Source organism: Geotrypetes seraphini, chromosome 5 (genome assembly GCF_902459505.1).
Source record: "Geotrypetes seraphini chromosome 5, aGeoSer1.1, whole genome shotgun sequence".
Classification (NCBI taxonomy): domain Eukaryota; kingdom Metazoa; phylum Chordata; class Amphibia; order Gymnophiona; family Dermophiidae; genus Geotrypetes; species Geotrypetes seraphini.
The window spans coordinates 9,601,581-9,619,416 of NC_047088.1; the positions used below are offsets into that span (position 1 = coordinate 9,601,581).

The 17,836-nt window shown below is 47.1% G+C and overlaps 1 protein-coding gene across 6 annotated transcripts in view; it reads right to left on the minus strand.

The window, feature by feature from the left end:
- STARD8 (StAR related lipid transfer domain containing 8) overlaps positions 1-17,836 on the minus strand; it is a 217,334-nt gene that overhangs the window by 50,625 nt on the left and 148,873 nt on the right. For 4 of the 6 annotated variants that reach the window (XM_033945580.1, XM_033945581.1, XM_033945585.1 and 1 more), the window contains one exon: positions 5,211-5,282. In XM_033945580.1, the coding sequence (XP_033801471.1) occupies positions 5,211-5,282 (72 nt within the window). The other 2 variants (XM_033945584.1, XM_033945583.1) reach the window with 2 other exon arrangements.

The window sequence follows — 17,836 nt, forward strand, 5'->3', positions numbered from 1 at the left end:
TGCAATAGGGCAAAAGGAGGCGTGGTTCATTTGCAGCTTTTTCATTCACTGTGGAAGATTGTTTAGCAATAAGGAAGTCATTGCACCCACACAGAGCCAGCCGTGCCAGCAGTGACCTGCCAGGGGATATTTATTAGGGGGATTATAACTCAGAAACTGTTTACAAAGGGGACTCCAGAATGGTGAGTCCCATTTTGGTGGGACACCTGTCCCTGTTGAATCCTACCCTGCTTGTTACATTCCCAGAAAGCATGCTGTAAGCCAGGAACTCCCTATCACACCTTGCCTGTGGTCTGGTGTAGATACCGAGACCATTTACTCTCAGTTCCAGGAATAGTTTCATGGGAATCCCTCCTCCCCCCCCCCCCAACACAACATGCAGAGGTGACATCATCCCATCCCGTCATTTCTCCCCTCCCCACAACACGCACACAATGTGCGAGACGCAGATAGCCGAGTACAGGAAAACAGCATCTGACCTCTCTGCATTGAAGGGTTTCTGGGAAAGGAGGTGCTGGACGATGCCAGCTGGCCTGGCTAAGCTGTCAACAGGAAGCTGACCCCAGCACCACTGGGCCTTCAGTGGCATCTGGGTTAGAACCAGAGGAATATGGTCATGCAGGATGAGGTCACGAAAAGATAGAAATGTTCCTCAGTTCCTAGATCCAATCGCCAATCTTTTGCCCTGCAGTGCTTGCACTTTCCACAGTCTCCCTCCTGAATATCAATAATATATGTAATGGGAGGGAGATGACCATGTTCTCTTTGCCCTAATTCCATCTCTCTTTCAAGTGACCTATGAGCAAGCTAGAGAGAAGTGGCGGACCGCTGACCACTAATCCCAGTTCTCCCAGCGAGTCTCCTTGTCACCTTGAGCAAGTCTCCCCCTCCCCCTCCATTGTTTCAGGTCCAATTTATTTGGTAAGCTTGGCAAGGAATGTAACTCACCTTGAATTCAAAGTTAGAAAGGCAATGAAATAAATTTTTTAAAAACCCACTGGAAGAGAGAGCTACTAGTCAACCCTCCGACACGGTTCTTGAAAAATCAGCACAATCCCACACACCCGGTGCCAAGGACCCGTAGCCCACTCTGCCCACGGAAACAAGGCTGTCTCTGGAGAATCTGGCCTATGTGAGCCCTGACCCGAAACCGTCGAGAAAGAGCAGCCCTGTCTGCAAGGCACAGCACGAGTTACACAATAACTTCCCTTACTGCACTCTTTCCTCGTTTCACAATCTGTTCTGCCAGGGAAACGGCAGTCGCGGTCACCACAAAGGGCAAAGAGATAGGCAAGGCAAGAAAGTCGAGAGACCACCGAACAGCCAGTGAGGAAAGATATTTCGACTCTCCCAGCAGAAATGGGAAAATACACAAGAAACGCACAACAGGTTAAAGGAAGGTTTCAATAAAAAAAAAAAATCAGGAGAATTAGCAAGTGTGGTGGGGGGAGGGAGGGGGGACCCAGATTCCAGCGCGAGTCTCCCACAGAACATGAGTTCATTTAAAAAGTGGAGCAGGTTGTCCCACGCTAACCGCAATAAATAAAAGGCTTGACATCACATGACACAGAGTCTACACTTAAGTATGATATATTTTTCATTTGTGGTAGGTGCCTGGCTATAGAACACAAGCGATAAAGTGTCTGATGATTTCAATGTGGCACAAAAGTGTGAATATCTGAGCCAGGCTGCCGGGTGGCATGAGGAAAAGCAAAACCAACAGGGAAAAAAGGAGACGGGGCAGGGAGAAGGGCTCACTTGGAGCCCGTGTTCACTCTTGCAGGCCGTATTTCGGAAAAGATAGAGAGGGGTTAGAGAAAGCCAACCAAAATGGGGGGGGGGGGGGCTCTAACTCAGAACAGCTGTGAGAAGAAACACGAGGACTGATTAAACACAGACGTGGCAGTAGAAGAGGGGAGGATTGACAGATTTCCTGGTCCCGCCCCATTCCGCCTCCACATGAACCTCCCTGAGCTCGGGACCGCAAACGCGCATGTCGGCAAGACGATGTCACACGCACGCACAGATGCCCTCGACAAAGAGGACATGTCCAGGTTTCCCCCGACGTCTGGTAACCCTAATTTAAATACACGTATGGGGTAACTTTATAAAGCCTATTTTACAGGTGAAAAGGGATTTTCTAACAGTGCGCAGCCCGTGAGCTAAAAGAACGTGTCTGCACATAGTTGCTTCCAAATGTGCGGACGTGTATTTTGTAATATATCTGGGCACAGGTGTAGAGTGCACATCTTCATTTATGCCTCTTTCAGAGCAGGAGTCAGGTGTGCAGCAACCTTAGGGCAGTACTGGGCCTGCTTTTGGGAGTCTGTATTGCTACTACTGCTATTAATTATTTCTATAGCGCAACCTGACGTACGCAGCACTGTACCGGGTCACAAAGAAGACAGTCCCTGCTCCAAAGAGCTTACAATCTGAACAGTCAAGACAAACAAGATGCCATAGTAAGGGATACAGCAGAGGCGTACCTAGGGTATGTGACACCCGGGGCCCATTGTTTTTTGACACCCCCTGTCATCATTTTTGACAGCCCCCTAATGTAAAAAAAATATTTTTAGTAATGTTCCCCCCAGGTGCTAGCCATGACGGAGTGTTCTTGGCCTAGGAGTCATGGTCCGGGAACTTCCCTTCTCACGGCCCGGTGCCAAGACTCTGGATAGTCCCCGTGGCCCAGCATATTCCCAACCTTCTCTCCCTTTACGCCCCTTCCTGCTTTCCGCGTCTGCCTCTGCAATCCACCCAGGCGGAAACAGGAAGTTGCGTCATTGGCAGACACGGAAAGCAGGAAGGGGAGCCGCGGGCGAGGCTGGCAGTTTTTGCAGCTTCACGGAAGGTAAAGGGAAAGAAGGCTGGGAACCTGCTGGGCCACGGGAACTATCCAGAGCCTTGGCACCGGGCCGTGAGAAGGGAAGTTCCCGGGCCATGACTCCCAGGCCGGGAACACCCCCCTCATGGCTGGCACCCGGGGTGGACCGCCCCCCTCCCCCTTGGTATGCCACTGGGATATAGTTAGCAGGGAATAGTTAAACTGCTGGCTAGGGTGATAAGCAGAGGGAAAGGGTTATGCGTTGAAGGCAATCTCGAAAAGGTAGGCTTTCAGTTTATTTTTGACGCATGGACTCAGGTAGTCTATACCAGGGATACGGGGCAACGAAGTGAAAGGAATGAAGGGTTCAGATAAAAGTAACTTATCTGAGGAACAGAGTTCTCGTGGAAGCGTATAAGTAAAGGCAAGAGATGAGAGATACTGAAGGGCAGCAGAATGAACACACTTGTATGATAGTAATAAGATTTTGAAGTATATGCGAAGGTGGATAGGAAGCCAATTAAGTGATTTGAGGAGGAGGATAACATGAGTGTAGCAAGGTTGGCAGAAGATAAGTCACGGAGCAGATTTGCACAGATTGCAGAGGGGAGAGGCGGTTCAGCGGGAGACCTGTTAGAAATAAATTGCAATAGTCTAAGCATGAGGGAGTGAACAAGGGTCTGGGTAGTGTGGTCAGAGAGGAAGGGGCGAACTTTTACATATGCATTGCAGTAGTCTAAGCATGAGTTTACGAGGGTATAGGCAAGAGTCTGAGTAATGCACTCAAAGAGGAAGGGGTGCATTTTGGTGATGGTGTAGAGATAAAAGTGAAAGGCTTTAGCAGTCTGTTGGACATGCATAGAAAATGAGAGGTCAGAGTAGAAGATGAGTCCAAGGTTACGAGCAGAGGAGACAGGAACAATAACAATATTATTTGCAGAGATGGAGAATGGAGGGAGAGGAGAGGAGGGTTTAGGAGAAAGAGGAGCAGCTCAGGCTAACACATGTTTCGTTTCAGGTGGCGGCAAGACATCCTGGCAACAATGTTAGACTTTTTCTTGGATTTTTGTTGAAATCTTGGGTGTAGATGTAGATCTGGGAATCATCAGCATATAGGTGATACTGGAAACCATGGGAGAAAATCAGGGCGTTGAGGGAAGAGAAGAGAAGAGGTCCCAAGACAGAACCCGGGTGTATTATGCTACAACCATTTTAAAAGAACTTGGGGACACAATATGGAGCTACAGGGAGGCAGACTAAGGAGCAACACCAAGAAATATCATTTAGCAGAAAGGATGGTGGATGCCTGGAAAGGGGGAAGGAAGGGGAAGGGGAGAACATACAGAATTTTAAAAACAAGTGTCTGATAGTTAAAGATATATAATTATCTCTCACCGACCACGTGGTACCCACATTTTCAGTGGTAAATACCTGGACAATGCCACTGAAAATCTGAGCAGACCACCATGGCACTGTCTGGTTCAAACCAGGGCAGTCCAGGAGTGGATTCAGGATTTATGTGGTCACTGACAATTTCCAGTCCTATAAACGCGCAAATCCCCAGTTAAACTTAGGATACCACTCAGAGGGTGGTGGACACCTGGAATGCGCTTCCAGAAGAGGTGGTAGAGCAGAGTACGATTTTGGGTTTCAAAATGGGATTGGACGAGTTCCTGAAGGAAAAGGGGATTGAAGGGTACAATTAGAGGGTTACTATACAGTACAAAATGCTTTAGAGCATTAGATCACTTACAGGTCATTGACCTGGGGGGCCGCTGCGGGAGCGGACTGTTGGGCATGATGGACCTATGGTCTGATCTTGAATGGGGATCTGATATAGAGGGGGGGAGGGAAGCACAAGACCTCATGATGGGGGGTGACCTCAAATTGAAAGCCAACACATGAGGGGAGGAGAGATAAGGTCTCAAATCTGGAGCAGGAGGAGGGGATAATAGGGTCAGGAAGGACAAGACCTCAAATTGGGACCTAATTCACATGGGGGTGGTTGATGCACTGCAGTACATGTTTTGTCTTTTGTGAGATACTATTTTGTATATTTTTATGTAAGCATTTAAATAAAATAAAAGGCGAGTTGGGCCATGAGGCCAAGGGTCCATGTTTTTCTTGTGGTGGCAACAGAAGGGAGACCAGTGGCTTTGCGGGATTTGGCCACTGCATAGGGAGAACATATTGGAACAGTTGCTAATACGTATGTGCTGTGTGCATGCGAGTTTGCATGTGTGTGTATGTGCAAGCCTGTATATGCGGGCGTATGCGTGCTCCAACTCTGGTCTAACGAATCTGTAAATAAATGAAACCCGTTAAAGTCCAGTCCCGTCAACGGTCTCGGATCACTTGCTAGTATAGGACATAAGGGTCTCCGTACCTTCATACAGCTGTGCATACTGCGGGAATCCCGCTGCTCGCAGCCAGTCGCACGCTTTCTTGGCCTCGACCTCTGAAAAGGAACAAAACACGTTTTAGAACTCATTCAGGAAAGAAAAATCAATCAGAGAAATAGGAAGGAAAGTGGATCCTGCCCCTAGAAGCGGCAGCCACATAGCCCCATCCAGCCACCTTGTTCCCTGGACAGAACAAGCAGATCCTGCAATCTCCACAATCTAGAGCCAGCCCCAGGACTGGTCCGTGCGGAGGCCACAGTGCTCACACCCAAGAAGCAGCAGAAAATCAGTAATCATTCCAGAAAGCAGGAGCCAACAGTGACCCAAGGTGCCTCTTTCTCTTTCTCCTTCTCCCCTTCCCCTTTTCCATGAGCACCTGGCATAAGCCAGGAGGGATCCAGCGCTGCCTGGGACTCAGACAGTAGGATCACCAAAACTGCATTCCATGCCCGGGTAGGTCGCTTTCACACCCTCAGCTCATTCCCAGAGTTGCAGAGCATTAAATGATGCCCACCTTCGCTAGAACCTCTCACATTCTCAGTTGCCGCTCTCCAGACTCTTGGCACCCACTCTCTGCTTTGCCCGCCCTCCCCAAGGCTTTTGCTGCACCCTCACCCTTGAAAACTATGAAAGCATCAAATTATGAAGAGACACATTCAAAAAGGTTTATGAACTAAGGCCAGTACTGAGCAGACTTGCACGGTCTGTGTCTGTGTATGGCTGTTTGGTGGGGGATGGGCTGGGGAGAGCTTCAATGGCTGGGAGGGTGTAGATGGGCTGGAGTAGGTTTTAATGGATATTTCGGCAGTTGGAACCCAAGCACAGTACCGGGTAAAGCTTTGGATTCTTGCCCAGAAATAGCTAAGAAGAAAAAATAAAAAAATTTAAATTGAATCAGGTTGGGCAGACTGGATGGACCATTCGGGTCTTTATCTGCCGTCATCTACTATGTTACTATGTAGTTATCCACATAAATGTTCCCCCACCCCACCCCCAAATTTAGGAGCAGTCAACACATTATTTTGGGCTGGAGATATGAGGGGTGAGGCAAATCATTCCAAGGGCAATTGTATAACTGAACATCTGCACTTTTGCACCACAGAATACCAGCACTTTCACGGGTAAGTGCACCGTTACACCAGAATATGGTAGCAGTTCACCTAGGCACTATTCTGTAAGGATTCACACAAGTGTAAAGGGGCGGGGGGAGGGGTGCTCAGGTGGATGGGTCACGGGCAGTGCTGTCACTTACGCACAAGGCTTATAGAATACAGGAAGCTACAGACCCCATTGCCACATTTAAGGCCCCCAGAATTATGGCAGGGCTACGACTGGTGGAATTGTGGATAGCTAAATTTTAGGTGTGCAATGCCAAGTCACACTAGTACCCTATAATGGAGTCCAGGTGCCCCTTATAGAATCACCCCCTAGCATTATTTAGATAAGTCGCGTGTTTAAGCAGGACTGAGGAAAGAGCGCACCTAACTTAAACAGATAAGTTGTCTGCTTAAATTTAAGAGTAAATCTTCAGCAATGTGACTTAAACAGGTAACTTATACCTTTAACTTTATGACCACGCACTCAGAAGCCTGATTTATACGAATAGGTGAGCTGACAATCTAGCAGAAAAAGAAGCCGATTATGTCATCTCATCTTTACACAGCTGTCAACCTTTCGCTCTCCAGATTGCAGCAATGATTCCAGTCAGCTGGCGAGCTGAGACATGGTAAGTGCTGGTGAAGAACACCGGTACCGTAGAAATGAAATTCGGAGCATTGTGAAACTCGGGAGCAAAGGGTTTCGGTGCTCATCACTGCAGGAGACCCTGAGAAAATCCATATTTCCAGCGAGCAAACCAACTGAGCATGTCAAAGTGAACAACTGAGTGTTCGGGATAAATCGGAGCTCTGAGATTAGAAGTGGGAAAAGTCGCAGATGGTCACACTCTTTGCTGGCAGCCAGAAGGTGTCTTTAGCACTATGGATCGAGTAACTGGGCAGACTGGATGGGTTGGATGGTGTTGGGAGTTTTAATAGTCTTTTTGAAGTGAACTCTCCAGAGATTGCTGTTACAATTAGGAGAAATCAAGAATGACACATTCAACCAAGGCATCACTTTGTCCATGACGAAAGAAACTGTACAGAACATCTGTCTCCAAAGTGTCTTTCGTTACTGCAGTTGGGCAGACTGGATGGGCCATGTGGCCTTTATCTGCTATTATGTTTCTATAATCAGAAGGTTCTATGACATCACAATGCAAGTGTTAAAAGCCTTAACCAATAGGGAGAGGAGGAGATAGTGGATGCTGCAGATGGGCCATTTGGCCTTTATCTGCCATCATGTTTCTATGTTTCTATAACCAGAAAGTTCTATGACATCACAATGCAAGTGTTAAGAGTCTTAGCCTATAGGAAGAGGAGATGCAAATATTAAGAGTCTTAGCTAATAGGGAGAGGAGGAGATAGTGGATGCTGTGGATGGGCCATTTGGCCCTTATCTGCCATCATGTTTCTATGTTTCTATAATCAGAAGGTTCTATGACATCACAATGCAAGTGTTAAGAGCCTTAGCCAATAGGGAGAGGAGGAGATAGTGGATGCTGCAGATGGGCCATTTGGCCTTTATCTGCCTTCAAGTTTCTATGTTTCTGTAATCAGAAAGTTCTCTGACATCACAATGCAAGTGTTAAGAGTGTTAGCCTATAGGAAGAGGAGATGCAAATGTTAAGAGTCTTAGCCAATAGGGAGAGGAGGAGATAGTGGATGCTGCGGATGGGCCATTTGGCCTTTATCTGTCATCATGTTTCTATGTTTTCTTTTCAACAGTCTGGAACATAAGAACCTAGGGAGAGGATGAAGACAAATTATAGCATGGTGCCAGGAACAGCCAAAGCCGGCACACTAGCAGAGGAAAATCAGCCCCATGTGTGGGCGCTGGGCAGAGACTGTGCCAATATGCAATAGTACCACACAGTGACAGACAACACCGTGTAGCACAGTACACACATGAATCAAGAGGTCTTACCATAAGGATTAAGGTACAGTCAGTGCGTATACCTGGCTGCACGATACGTTCAAGGCCTCGGCAGTTCTTCATCTGAAGGGGGCCTTTGTACTCTGTGCTAGCAAGTACAGCCCAGTCAGCTGACATCCTCTTCTTTCACTTGGTTGGGTTGGCTGGAGAGACAGGGAAGCAAGATGAGCAGATGTCACGGCCTCTCAGAACAGAGGCTCCCAGGTGCTTCTACTCAAGATAATTGCTCACTAACTGGGAAATTGCTCTGGCCCTGAATAGAGGACCAGTCTCTGGCTTTCTGTGCCAAAGTCATGCAAACATTGGGATGAAAGTATGGATGTTATTTGGGATATTTGAGGTAGGCTTTCTCCTTATCTCTGAGGCGGTTGCACAATGTACTGACGTGCAGCTAGGTTTGAAGGTAATTGCCAAATCTTTCCATAGGTTAAAAAATATTCAACCCTGGAAGTGGAAACCTCAAAAATGTCATACCATCAATGCTAGTGGACTTCCCCAAGTTTTTGTTTTAGGAAATTATCCAAGCCATTTTTAAACCCTGCTAAGCTAAATGCTTTCACCACATTCTCCAGCAACGAATTCCAGAGTTTAATTACCTGTTGAGTGAAGACATATTTTCTCCTGTTAGTTTAAAATCTACTACTTAGTCACTTCATCGCATGCCACATACTTTTAGAAAGCGTAAACAAGCGATTCATATCTACCCATTCTACTCCACTCAGTATTTCATAGCCCTTTATCATACTTTCTCCAGGCTAAAGAGCCTTTCCTCATAGGGAAATTGTCCCATCCCTTTCATCACCCTTCTCTGTACCCCTCCTAATTCCGCTATATCAATACAAGGGCATTCTAACATTTTCATCTTTGTTTTCCATTTCTTTCCTGATCATTCCTAACACTCTAATTGCTGCTGCAAAGGAGCCCAACTCCAACTGAGGTTCCATGAGCTTTTAATCCTGATCTGAATTTCAAGCAGGAGGGCTCTGAATGCAGGCCTTGTAGATGGACGAGAACACCGAGGGGATGGACACATGTAATTCGTAAAAGAATGAAGGGATTGGGCAGCAGCAAAAGATAGAGTCAGAGAGGAGAGTTAAAAAGGAGCTTTTGCATAGAGAATTTTGAGTCAAGGTTAGTATCATGAACTGAATCCTACAGTGAACTGAAAGCCAAGAGGGTACTGTGGGGTTTTCAAACCTCTGACGCTCCGTCTTCCTTCCTTCCTTCCATCTGTGGGGTTCAGTGCCCAGAGTGAGCAAAGATCATCTCAGTCACACAGTCAAACGCGCGGCTCCTTCTAATGCAGGCCTGCTGGCTTAGCTGGAATACCAAAAATGATGGACCCTTTGCAAACTGCAGGACTTAAAACAGAAGAGGCGGGTGAAATGCTAGAATTTATTCTGGAATCTGGGTGTGACTTGATGAGGTCATCCAAACCTGTAAATCATCTCTCCCACCACAGAAAGTAGTACCAAAACCATCCCTCAATTAATGGTCTCCAGGGAAAGGCAGAGGAGTTTCCAAGAAGCTGCATCTCCCCTAGACAACTGCGAAGAACACAAACCCAGTGGTTCCGAGCCTTTTCAGACTGCAAGTTCTGTCAAGCGTTTGGATTCCTGGGTGCAGAAGAGCACACAGCTGGTACATACAGTACCTAAGAACAAAAGAATAATGATCCATCTAGCCCAGTATCCTGTCTTCAAAGAAGCAAAAACCCAAAGAGTAGCAACATTCCATGCCACCGATCCAGAGCAAGCAGTGGCTTCCCCCATGTCTGTCACAACAGCAGACTATGGACTTTTCCTCCAGGAACTTATTAAAACCAGCTACACTATCCGCTCTTACCACATCCTCTGGCAACGCGTTCCAGAGCTTAACTATTCTCTGAGTGAAAAAAATATTTCCTCCTATTGGTTTTAAAAGTATTTCCCTGCAGTTTCATTGAGTGTCCCCTAGTCTTTGTAATTTTTGACGGAGTGAAAAATCGATCCACTTGTACCCGTTCTACTCCACTCAGGATTTTGTAGACTTCAATCCTATCTTCCCTCAGCTGTCTCTTTTCCAAGCTGAAGAGCCCTAACCATTTTAGTCTTTCCTCATACGAGAAGAGTTCCATCCCCTTAACCATCTTGGACGCTATTCTTTGAACCTTTTCTATGGCCACTATATCTTTCTTGAGATAAGAAGACCAGAATTGAACGCAATACTCCAGGTGAGGTCGCTCCATTATGACATTCTTAGTCTTGAACCTTTTTTTTAAAAAGGTAAGATCTCAGAATAGGCTGTTCGCTGTAAATACAGCCTCTGGTACCCACAGCATAAAGGAGAAGATACATTCTCTGCCTCCAATACAGAGCCCAGTGCATTTCAACAGATCTGCTGATAACTGATAAGGCGTGATGAGGAATAATGAAAAGAAGGCAGAGGAGCTGACGGGTTCCTTATCTGCTGAAAACAACGCTGCAGAGCTGGGGCTCTGCTGATGGATTAAGGCTTTCCCACAGTGGCATTTTAGCTTGATGTAAGGACAGTTCCTTATCATGTACTGAGAACAAAAAGGTACAATCTAGTGATTACACTAGTGGGCAAAGAATACGGGAAGTGAGGGTTCAAATCCCACCACTGCCCCTGTTACCTTTAGCAACTCACTTCCCGCTCTGTTGTTTCGGATACAAATACGACTAGATTTACTAACCTGAGCTAAGATACGTCAATGCCATCGACGCAGTTTCTTAGCAAAATGGCTCCAGGACTTGGGGTTAAAACACTTTCTAATGGGGATTGGTACATCTATACCTGAATGCAATTCGCCTTGAGCTATCAATGATAAGATGTTACCTAAATCCCAGCAAACGCCACCACAAGAAGGAAAATGGAGGTCAGTAAAAAAGTTAATATTTAGCAAGTAACATTTTCCTCCCTAGGGTGGCTCCCAAGTTGCTCAAGCTTTACAATCCTATGTACACTGCAGGGCTCACATTTGCACTAGAGGTGTGCACGGGGACATAATCTGGTTCCCATCCACTAACCAGCCCCCCCCCCCCAAAAGGTGTCCTATAATGTGTTAAAATTGAACACAAAATAATAGGTGTTAGATCAGTGTCCCGCAAACTTTTCTAGCCAGCGACACACTAAATGCAGCGCCCTGACCGGAAGGCACCCGGAAGTCAATGCGATGATGTCATGCACATGCATCAAGTCATATCGTCAATGTCGGCGCATGAGCGGAGGCCCGTCTTGCCGCTACCCCGCCGTTACAGGGATCCGGGAGGTGCGGGAAGAAGAGGAGAGACGCCAGACAGGAGAGTCGTATACGCCGGCTGACTTCCTACGGGACGTGCCTCTCGCCGTGTGGACGACTCTCCTCCTCGCCAGCGTGTTGCGGCACACCAGAAATCTCACGAGGCACACAGTTTGTGATACACGGCGTTAGATACTCTGTTAAAGAAGCAATAATCCAGTCTTAACCTTATTGTCTTAACTAACAAAGTGCAGAATGTTCTCACAATCCATCATGTCAAACTGTGTAAAAAGAATCAACGGTCTGCAGATCTCGAGCTCAGTTCCGTCCAATGTTCCTCAATTGTTCATCCTGAAACTGAAAAAGAACATTCTGATCTTTGGGTGGCAGGAGCTCCACGTGGAGGTCCTCATCCCCAGTCAATACTCTTCCATCCCCCAACGCTTGCTACCGTCCCCGTCACTACTTCTAGTTTGCCCCATGCCCCCAATACACAGGAAACTGTGCCTGAATGTGAACAAACCCCCAGAAAGATGCACGGATGCACCCTGCCGAAGAATGAGACCCCACTAACAGGACATCCCACGTACTGTACGTGGCGAAAGTCTAGAATGGAAAAATCAAACTAGTCAGGTGGAAGACGGCCAGGCCAGCTCCCTCCTTCACTCATGTCCTAAATGTAACAGAGTGCCCGAGAGTCTCCCTTCCTGAGTGACAGAAGCAAATCTTTCCCATCTAGTGCAAGGAAGCTATGTATAACTCAGAGAGTCCAAAAGAGAATAAGCGAGTGCCGTGACCCTGAAGTATCCCATTCAGAAACAGTCAACATGAGGCGTCTCTGGAGCTTTAGAATGTGGGACCAAAAACAGCTCCATTTAATACTCTGGAGATAGAGCAACAGTCACTCCAGCAGCCACTGCAAGGCTCGCTGAAACCCGAGACCCAATCCCACTCTTGCTGTGTCACCTTGAGCGAGTCTCTGTTTCGCCAAAGATCCAACACTAGAGTTTTCCCAGGGATAGGCCGGATTAGGGCATCACTTCCTACAGGCACACTTCCAGTTCCGTTCACGCCACGATTCAGGAGTTGCCTCTGTCGGGAGTTTGAGGTCCTCTCCAGGTTCTGCTGGACCCAGATCTGTGCCCGTTGCATCCAATTAGGACCCAATAAGGGGGGAGGGGGTGTTTAGAAACCACGTGTAAAAAACCTGAAGAACTTTATCTTTACCTATTTTCCTAACACCGTTGCACTTCTGGACACAGAGGTGTGAGTTGGGGGAAAAGTTTAGCTGTAATTACCCTCTGATATGAGTTGTCACGATAAGTGACATCACATGATAAAATACAGACCCTTAATTTCACAGGAAGACAACTGGCTTATAAACACACACTAGTTTTATCTGAAGTCATCTGTCCCCTCCCTGCACAGTTTTTCACAGGGGAGGCACACCCTGCTGTACAAAGCCCTCTCTGTACCAGGCGTAGCGTTATTAGGGAAAGCTGCAGAGAATATCAACAGAAAATGAGATTTTATCATTCCGAGGCCTCCGCCCTTGCTCGGCAGTCACACCACAGGGAAGTCTTGACCCTCTGAATAGGGGACAACCCCCCAGCCCTGCTGGTGCGTGCTCTGGCTTTTCCAAATGCTCAACTGAAGTGCTGAACTGTTCTCTTGAAAAGCGGAAGGGGTAGATTTATTTTTTTTCGAGAGCTCAGAACGGGTTACAAGTTTACAGACATATTAACGGGTATTTGTGACATGGCAGGACATTGTGTGACAAAGATGGCAGAACATACTTAAAGCATGGTCAAACATAACATAACAAAAACATGGTATGGTAAGATATCACCTGATGGGCAAACAGAGGGTCCTTTTACCAAGGCGCTCATAGAATATAATGGGCGCCGTAGCATTTAGCATACGTTAAATCGGTTAGCATGCCTTAGTATAAGGACCCCATAGTATTATATATACAGCCCAGCATGGCAAACGAGCTATGACAAAACATAGGAATGCAGCTCAGCATGGCAAAGAGAGGATTACATATACCATTAAATTCCCCCTCCTCTCTAAAAAATAATAAGAGAATACAATTCATTAAAGCAAAAAGCAGAACAGAGAGAGGGCAGGAATCAGCCCTTTACAAGACACAGTTTATAAAATGATCTGGGAGGGTCTGCACAGCCCCTACCTCAGAGAGCGCCAGGAAAGCCGAGGGCGAGAGATCAGAGGCAGGAACCAGCTAAACGGATTGATTTGCATTCAGGTTCCGGCAGCACACGAAGACGACAGACAGTATTTTACAGCTCAATGGCCTGATCTGGGGAAGCCTTTCATGCTTGGACTTCTCGGGGGTGGTGAGTTTTCGCATGGTTCCAAATCTAAACTTGCAAGTTACGAATTAGGGCCCTGCCTTTGAAGGTTTACAGTTTAAAGTTTGTACCCAACACAACGGAGGGTGAAGTGACGTGGCAAGGCAATGGGAGACCTGGTGAGATGAACACTGGTGTCACTGGTTCTCAGGCCACTACTCCTATCACAAGGCAGCCAGGTTTTTACCCTCCGTGACCTCTTAAATCTTTTCTGGATCAGCTGAGGGTAGGCCATCTGTTAACAAACACTGCCTGGAAAGATCAAACAAGAACACATCATATTAAGAAAGACTATACCTGCAGGCACTTTGTACACCATCCAATTTGGCTTTTGGCTGGCTTAGCAAAGCCAGTCCTGGCCCAGGAGATAAAAGCCAGTAAAGGATCAAACAGCTCCATGGGTACCCTAATGAAATGTCCAGCTGATCACATCTTCTCTAGCTGACAACAGGGGAAAGGGCCTCCAGGAGCCAAGTTTAGCACATCCATGTGAATCCACCACCCACTGCAGCAAAAGAGGCCCAAATTAAATAAGCAGCCTCCAGCCCAATCTCTAAATGCTTCTTGGTCAAAAAAGGCAGAGGAAGTTGATACACACCCAAAAGCAACAGCTGCCAAATCTGCTCTTTTTAGCACCTGAGACCTGAACTCATGCACTATCATCAGTCCAAGATCGCAGCCTAGTGGTTAGAGCAGTGGTTCCCAACCCTGTCCTGGAGGTCCAATAGGCCAATCGGGTTTTCAGGCTAGCCCTAATGAATATGCATGGAGCAGATTTGCATGCTGTCACTTCCACTATATGCAAATTTCTCTCATGCATATTCATTAGGGCTAGCCTGAAAACCCGATTGGCCTGGTGGTCCTCCAGGACAGGGTTGGGAACCACTGGGTTAGAGAACCAAGGAAGTCAGGGTTCAAACTGCACTTCCGCCACTCTTCCAATGCCTTGGGGCAATGGTAGGCAATTCCAGTCCTCGAGAGCCGGAGCCAGGTCAGGTTTTCAGGATATCCACAATAAATATGCATGAGATAGATTTGCATCTCAAGGAGGCAGTGCATGCAAATCCATCTCATACATATTCATTGTGGATATCCTGAAAACCTGACCTGGCTCCGGCTCTTGAGGACCGAAATTGCCTACCCCTGCTTTGGGGGAATAACCACTGTATCTGAATAACTCACCCAAGTAAGATTTGGGAAAAAATGGTTCATCACATCCAGAACCCCATTTTAACGTTTTGTAGGTCAGCAACATAGTGAGGAGAGCAAACCATAGACCAGGTACCAGTTAGATCAGGGGTTTCAAAGTCCCTCCTCGAGGGCCGCAATCCAGTCGGGTTTTCAGGATTTCCCCAATGAATATGCATGAGATCTTTGTGCATGCACTGCTTTCAATTCATTGGGGAAATCCTGAAAACCCGACTGGATTGCGGCCCTCAAGGAGGGACATTGAGATCCCTGAGTTAGATTGTGGTCCCCAACCCTGTCCTGGAAGACCAGTAGCCAGTCAGGTTTTTGGGATAGCCCTAATAAATATGCATGGGGCAGCTCTGCACTCCTATCATCTTCATTACATGCAAATATCTTTCATGCATAGTCATTAGGAAAACCTGACTGGCTGGTGGTCCTCCTGGATAGGGTTGGGAACCACTTAGGATCGATAAGCAGTATATAAATAGAAATAGACCTGAATCAAAAGTGGGGGTCAAAGGAGGCTTCCGATCCAGAGTTTTTTTCCCAGCATTAGACACTTAAATCAGGAGCCAAGGTAGGATAAAAAAATCAAAGTTTACCCATTGACAACAGAGACTCACAACCTCTGCCTTAATTCTCCCCTTTTGGGTCGTCCCCTGGGATGGGTCACTAGGACCCTGGCTAACCAATATTTTGTCCAATGTAGCATCAGCGAACCTTGGGGCAGGGCTGGATATTGCTTTGTTTGATTCTTCCTGTGGGGATGGGGGAAAATTTGTCCCCGTGTCATTCTCTGCTCCTGCACTGCACAGCTGATGGCTGAAGAACTGCAAACTGTTTGCTAGCTTTACCACCCATTACCATCACTGAATCTTAGATCCCCGAGTCTAGGGATGAAAAAACCCAACCCAACAAAGTCTGACTCTTCTCTGCCAAGTTATCTCTGCAATGGGTGGTGACGTTTAGCAAAATTCTTCTAGGTGGGGGGGAGTCGGGGCTATTCATAAAACTCCGCAAAGCAGCTGCCCAGAGTTGCGTCTTCGGAGCAGGCCCCAGGGCTGGGTTGGGGAGAGTTCCCCGAACGTCCATAGAGAGGTTAAGCAATTGCAATTCACTCTCCAGGGAAAAGTGCTTGTACAGTCCCAGAACTCAACTCACGCCCTATGAATAGGAGATGAGGCCAGACCGAGTCCCTCAGGAGTTCACTGAATTTAGAGCAACTCCAACAGCTGTGCAGTCAAAAGAAGGAAATCCTCCATCAGTGCTAATGACAGAAGGGAAAATGGGAGGGGGAGGGATAAGACCCCAAAAAGAGTGAAAGGAAAGGCTAGCTCTCCCTCAAAATGGACTAATTCTCTTTTTAGACTTATCCAGAGAGACAGCTGTAGTAGGTTACTTTAGATCTCCTCTTGTCAGCCCCCATTTCTGGAACATAACACCATGGAGGTGTCTGGCTGCACAGCTCTTCTCTAAAACTATTAAAAGAACCAAAAAAAAATGCATTTTTTGTTGGACGAATGATACATTTTCAAGGTTTCAGGTCAGGAGTATACTGGGGAGCTACAGGAATGAGCATCTGCGGCCCTGCTCTGCTCGCTAGGAGGTATCTGGGAGCCCGAGAGGGAAGGCTCAGTCTTGCTTTGAGAACACCAGGGGAATAACTCTTGTAGTATCAGAGGGCATTAGAAAGTCTGAAAGGTGAGGGCTTTGGCACGAGAATCCCAGGAGACACTGAGAAAGCAGAGGGACCACATCGGTAGGCTGAGAACAGCACTGGGCCCCAGAACAGCTGCCCAAGCTCCAAAGACCAGGACCAAGCCAAGCTGGAATCACATCCTGTGCAGCAGCCCTCTTCCCCCCTGCCTTTGACCTACCCACTGCTCCATGGCCAAAAAGAGGCCAAATCGCTGACAGGGCTAGAAAAAGTAGAGACTGAAAGAACAACTACAGAGATGGGAACAGAGAGGGCAGAGATTTAAAAAAAAAAGAAGAGAAACAGGGGAAAGGTGCACCAAAAACTTCAAACAAATTCAAAGTATCATACGCCTAAACTAAATCCAATGGAATTCAGTTACGGAATGGGGCTGGTGGTTTCAGGATACAAAACTAGAGATGTACATGGGGAAGAGAGCAAGATGTGGTCTTTCAGGCACTCTGGCCGCAGATAACCACAGGAAACCATTCCCGTGTCATTCTTTAAGGAGAGGGGAGAATCAGAGCATGAATGGGCCCAGCCACTGACCCTCAAGCCTTGCATTGAAGAACGCAGGTGTAGAAGGACTGAGGTAGTGATAGACACTAAAGAATGACAGTCTCTGGTATCCAGAGCTGAGATTGTGATGTCATAATGCCTTATTCCACCAATGCCTAAGAGCCAACCTCATCAGTGATGTCACAATGGCTTCATTATCCTATACTTGGCTCACATAAGAATCAGAGCATGAGTGGACCCAGCCACTGACCCTCAAGCCTTGCATTGAAGAACGCAGGTGTAGAAGGACTGAGGTAGTGATAGACACTAAAGAATGACAGTCTCTGGTATCCAGAGCTGAGATTGTGATGTCATAATGCCTTATTCCACCAATGCCTAAGAGCCAACCTCATCAGTGATGTCACAATGGCTTCATTATCCTATACTTGGCTCACATAAGAATCAGAGCATGAGTGGGCCCAGCCACTGACCCTCAAGCCTTGCATTGAAGAATGCCGGTGGTGAAGGACTGAGTTGGAGATAGACACTAAAGAATGACACAGGATGGTTTCCTGTGGT